The sequence below is a fragment of the Saccostrea cucullata genome, unplaced genomic scaffold (genome assembly GCF_032062105.1).
Source record: "Saccostrea cucullata isolate Sc308-1 unplaced genomic scaffold, CSIRO_AGI_Scuc_v1 ctg22997, whole genome shotgun sequence".
Lineage (NCBI taxonomy): Eukaryota > Metazoa > Mollusca > Bivalvia > Ostreida > Ostreidae > Saccostrea > Saccostrea cuccullata.
Window position 1 is genome coordinate 1 of NW_026932497.1, and position 4,932 is coordinate 4,932.

General features: G+C 34.2%; 1 protein-coding gene across 1 annotated transcript; it reads right to left on the bottom strand.

Annotated features, from left to right (window-relative positions):
* Window positions 1–565: 565 nt before the first annotated feature.
* LOC134235274 (uncharacterized) lies at window positions 566–2,957 on the bottom strand. The gene is made up of 3 exons (XM_062717399.1): window positions 2,876–2,957; window positions 1,668–2,604; window positions 566–1,135 (listed from the first exon to the last, which is right to left on the bottom strand). The coding sequence occupies exons 1-3, from the start codon at window positions 2,893–2,895 to the stop codon at window positions 566–568; spliced, it is 1,527 nt and encodes a 508-aa protein (XP_062573383.1). The 5' UTR covers window positions 2,896–2,957.
* Window positions 2,958–4,932: the final 1,975 nt, after the last annotated feature.

Sequence of the window (4,932 nt, forward strand, 5' to 3'; positions counted from 1 at the left end):
AACAGATTTAAAATCACTCTTATTATGTGTCACTCATAAATGCAAATTTGAGATGTTATATACTAGGGTCTGATTTTGTCAATGTATGTCAAAGTATGGTGCGCATTTTCTGTCACATGTATTAAGTGATAATTCTAATTCTAATATTGATTATGTGCAAGAATAATTGGCTGAACATTGTAAATCTTTTGTATTTTTTTAATGTAGTTTCAGATAATTTCTACATGTTATTTTTGTTTTCATTGGCAGTTTTTCACCTGATTGAATAAAGGAATTACTACTGTAAAACTCTTCTATTCGTCATGTTAGCTGTCTGCAACCCTACCTAGAGGCAGCACATAATACATATATGCAAAAACATGATAAGGATTTCTTTATATGTACGTACAATATTGTCGTTGAAACCAAAAATTTCAACTTTTCTTTTAAAAGTAAGGGTAAAAAGAATACCACATTTTAATATCATGCTAAAAACGTTAAGAAATTCTTAGGTAGAAAGTGAGAGTGATGACGGGTCTTTCTTAACTCTGAAGTTGTAAACTCTTTCAATTAGGGTATATTATGATTATTCATGATTTCTGTGCTCGAGGTCCTTGATTACTTGTATCCTCATCAATGAAGCAGTTTGTATATTTTGTGATGTATGTCTGAGAGATTGTTGGTAGGAGTACAGAGCAGCTTGATGGTTCCCTGTCACCTGTTGACAGATCCCTAGAATCTGCCAGGAGATGTCTCTTTTATTCATTTGAATGTACATCCCCTGATCATGGTGGACCAGGTCCTGTAGTTCTTTAAGAGCTGTTTGTGCTCTCATTGGGTCTACATGTCTGTAACACAAGACCTCTAACATGTGTAACATAACATACAGTGGTATAGACAATACTGGGTATCCAGATTGTGACCCAGACTGTTGTTCTGGCATTAATTCATTCATGTAATAGACTGTATCGTAAATAGAAATGTCCCATGCTACAGCATATCTTATCTTTGAAGACCAGGACTGTCCCCCTAAGGACTCATGAAACATGTACCTCACTGCATTTATGGGTATATTTGTGACATTGATTACATATGGCTGTGCTAACTTGACCTTTGTCATTTCTATGACTGATAGGGCTTCTTTATATCTAAGTGTCTTGTAGTAAAACATTGCAATAAACAGCATATCAGAAATACACCCAAACTTGGCGGCTAATTTCAGCATATGACTGTATGTTTTATTAGTCATATACGCCTGTTTGTTCACAGCTGAGGTAGTATATAACTTGCATTGTGCAAAAACAGTATTCTGGAGTACATGTGATGTAAACCTCCGTAATATGAGAACCTGGTTCTGGGTCAGAGGTAAAATTATCAACTTTTCTACAGCATTTAAGAACCTAATGCATGATTGCGATTATCTACTGGTAGATCAGAGAGATACAACTCACGAAATAGATTTAAATCAAACAAAACCCTGTTTATCAGCATATTTTTGTCCTTATTAAAGGGTTGTCTGGGATTTTGAAGGACACTGTTAAGACAAGACCTGATCGATTGACAATGAAGTAGTGTTACTATACCCTTCTCATACAATTTATGCAGCCAAAGAAATTTTTTTTTTGTGCTTCACCATGGATATTACTCAGAAACATGTTGTTTTCTGGAACAAAGAAGTTGGGACATACCCCCTCATACACCCATTTAAGGATGAGTTTAAAACAGACCCAGAAACAATGAAGAAGATTTTGAGGACACCATTGAGCGATCATGTTTTGTTGTATCACCCAGAAAACTGATGTCTTCATGTAATAGGAACACAATAATTTTTCCTCGATAGTTAATTCCTTCTTGAAATCTTTTAAAAACAATTTAAGCAGCCCATAGGTCAAGAATTGGCAATGGTTCATTGAATATATAAGTTTTTGTTCTGCTAAAGAGAAGGAAATTCTCCATTCTTTGTCTGCATGTTTTCCGAGCTTGTGTCCTATTGCAACAAAGTGGCATCCATTTCTGAGTATCTCATCAACAATATAAGAATGGGGCCACGAGTGACATCTGTCTATCCATTTTGAGGCAGGAAGAGGCCAAAAATCACAGACAAAACATAGGGCAGTGTCATACTCTGCTCCCGCTATTACACCATTACCACACGGACCATGCTCCTTAAAATTAGGTATAACTTCTGAACATGTGATTTGTCTGTATTTGGAACTGGATATGTAGAGTCTGTCGTTTATTCTCATACATGCATTCTTTACACATTCACTGTGTGTTGGTGTCAGTAGTTCAAGTAAACCAAATCCTGGTGGGCTTTCAGAAAAATCACAGAGAATCAGTGTTTTTCTACTTAAGTCGTATTTCTGAGCCTTGTTTAAGTCCAATATAACGATGTGGTCATTTGGCCAAAACATTGTGTCCACATCTGATTTCTCTAGCCGGAGTCCTTCTTTCATACTCCCACTCATCATCATCCTGTCTGCTTCTCTTGTTCTCATTACTTGATTTATCATCATTTCCCTGAAGTCTGCCACTTCTCTCCTCATGATCACCATCTCTGAGGACCCCAGTATGTGACACAGTTCCACAAACACAGACTCTGATAAATGCTGTATACCCAAGTCCCTGGACGAAACATTAAAAATGAGCATATGAATGGGTTTTTTTTAAATTTCACTAAAATATGAGTCCAAATTATATTGAGTTATGTAATGTTCCTAGACAAAAATCATACAGCTCATCTCATTTTTATATTTGTACAACACCTCACTAGGTTCTTTAACATCTGACTTACATAAATAGTGATTTTTAGAATATTAAGAAACATATTAGAAGTAGTCTATATTGATTATACATGCATATAGTTACGTGAATGTACAAGTTTTTTTTTTCTTACAGCCATTTGTAGGAAGACATTTTAATATTATAGTATAATATTTCCTGTTCACTTTGAAAACTATAATTAGAAGTAGAAAATCCCTATAGTACTTTCAGTTTATCGATAAAATAAAATATTTGTACAATCATCCTGCAAAAAACAAGTGCAAGACATCTATTTCATAAAGATATTAAATGAAGACATTACGTACAGTACCGACCAGACCCAACCTGACACCAAAGCAGTCCCAGAAAGCAGTCCCTGGGACTGCTGTGGGACTGCTCTGGGACCGCTTTGGGACTGCTCTGGGACCGCTATGAAAAGCAGTCCCAGCAGTCCCAGCTGCCCCTGTGACTGCTTTCTGGGACTGCTTTGTTCACTCATGTGTGACAAAGGTTCTGAGTGACATGATAGCTCCGCCCCCTTGTGTATTTTGTTTTGTTTACTTGCAGCAGAGAGGAGTTTAAACTGTTTAATAAGCAAGGATTTCTTACATTCTTTTAATAAGTAGAGATTATTATAGTTAATTGATATTTCAGGGACTGTATATTTACACAAATTAATGTGTATTTAGAATAAATTGAAAAAAATAATAAAGTTGATAAATAAGGAATTCATGTGAAAATTTTTATCCCTAAAAATAAACTACAAGTTTATGAGAAAAAATGGCTTCATGTGGGCCTTTTTTAATTATTTAATGTTAAATTATAATATGTACTCAAATTATGCATTGGTACTTTTTTAGAAATAATCATTACAGTTAGATATAAGATTTTTTTTTATTAAAAATGCTACATATTTTATAAGGACGATGCAAAAAAGAGTATTTCATGTAGCTCTCAAATAAAACCCAACAATGACCATGAAATAAAATTATGCTACTATTCTCCCGTAACATAAACTATGTGAATAATCATTGGGGAATTAATGAATTACCGGTAGCTTTTAATTAATAAACATGTTATTAAAAGAGTACAAAAAATGAAAATACCGGGAATTGTGATTTACTTCTTTTTTTTGTTTTGCTAGTGTTTACCTGGCCAATTAATGTTTATAAGATGGTATCAACACCCATTGTTTCAATCGCCTCTGGGCAGAAAAATCAATAAATGTTATTTGGGTATTTGATGTGTTACACATCATTGAACATACTGGTAAACAATGACCCTAATTTCACTTTATTTAATGCGAAAAAAATGTGATAAATAAAATGTGTATAAATTTCTTTTGGGATTAATTAATTTTGAAAATAATCTGAAGTTTCCATTCTAGTGATTAACAGATGTACAATATAACATTTACAAATTAAATTATGATTTTAAATTATAATTAAATTGACATGTCAGTAAAAATAATCATGACTGAAAAATAATACTTAGTTGGCAAAATTAACAAAGATTTTTTAAAAGCCCCAATACTTAAGAAAACTCTAACTTTAGAGTATCCCGATAGTCTAAATTGGCCATATAATGATAAGATCTATTTAAAGCTTCTTCTGGTGGAAAATATTTAATTTTAATTTTCAATATCAAAATAGACATGAGAACCAGCATCAATCACAGAAGAATTATCAATATATCCAAGAATTGTGATTAAATATTATTCAGTGTAATTCACATATTTACATATGTGTGAAGCCTTCTTCCTCCAATAAATATTATTAATAATTATTTTAATTTGTTACATGTTCTGTTCATAAATGACCTTCGTGTACATGTAAAGATTCCTGGCATACTACCCAGAATCAATTTCTACTGCCTTTTATAGTTCCATTGTTTATTGGAAATCTCATTTCTGAGTTAGCTCCGCCCATTATATTAATAAACCCCTCCCACTGGGACTGCTCTCTGGGACCGCTGGGACCGCTCTGGGACTGCTGTGGGACTGCTCTGGGACCGCTGTGGGACTGCTCTGGGACCGCTGTGGGACTGCTTTGGGATCCCAGAAAGCAGTCCCGGGGACTGCTCTGGGACTGCTTTGTGTCAGGTTGGGGCTGGTCGGTACTGTAATATCTTCACTTAATATTTGTATGAAATATTAGATGTCTTGCACTTGTTTTATTTTTATTTTCATGA